We start from the raw sequence: 403 nt of genomic DNA, 5'->3' as shown, positions 1-403 counted from the left end.
GTCCCCCCCCCCCACACAAGTGGGATTCACGGGGCATTGCTGCCCTCTCCCGGGTTGCACCCGCACTGCGCTCCCCGTTAGGATGCGGGGTTTGGGGGGCGCGCAGGCAGCCCGCAGAACCCCCCTCCCCGCCCCAATCCTCGGTCCGAATTTCCCCCGTGGCACACCCCCTTTGAAGACGCCTAATTAGCCTTTTTTCTTTCTTTTTTTTTTTTTTTTTTTTCCCCACTTAATTTATTTTAAGTTAGCCGTGGCCAGGGCCTGGCGGCGATGGAAACTTCCCCGCTGTTCGCTAACACCTCGCTCCTCCAGCCCTTGGGCACGGTGCTGTGCGAAGATCCCCTCTTGGCCACGTCCCCCTCGGCACGGAGGGGGGACACCGAGGAGGGGGGGGGGGGGGGGG

General features: G+C 62.5%; 1 protein-coding gene across 1 annotated transcript in view; it reads left to right on the top strand.

Moving 5' to 3' along the window:
• The first annotated feature begins 270 nt into the window (after nucleotides 1–270).
• The window catches only part of FAM76A (family with sequence similarity 76 member A), a 43,616-nt gene continuing 43,483 nt past the window's right edge, over nucleotides 271–403 (top strand). The window contains exon 1 of the mRNA XM_035345856.1: nucleotides 271–329. Within this exon, the coding sequence (XP_035201747.1) occupies nucleotides 271–329 (59 nt within the window). The remainder of the gene's footprint in view (nucleotides 330–403) is intronic.

This window comes from Oxyura jamaicensis, chromosome 23 (assembly GCF_011077185.1).
Source record: "Oxyura jamaicensis isolate SHBP4307 breed ruddy duck chromosome 23, BPBGC_Ojam_1.0, whole genome shotgun sequence".
NCBI lineage: Eukaryota > Metazoa > Chordata > Aves > Anseriformes > Anatidae > Oxyura > Oxyura jamaicensis.
This window is presented reverse-complemented; position numbering and strand designations above follow the sequence as displayed.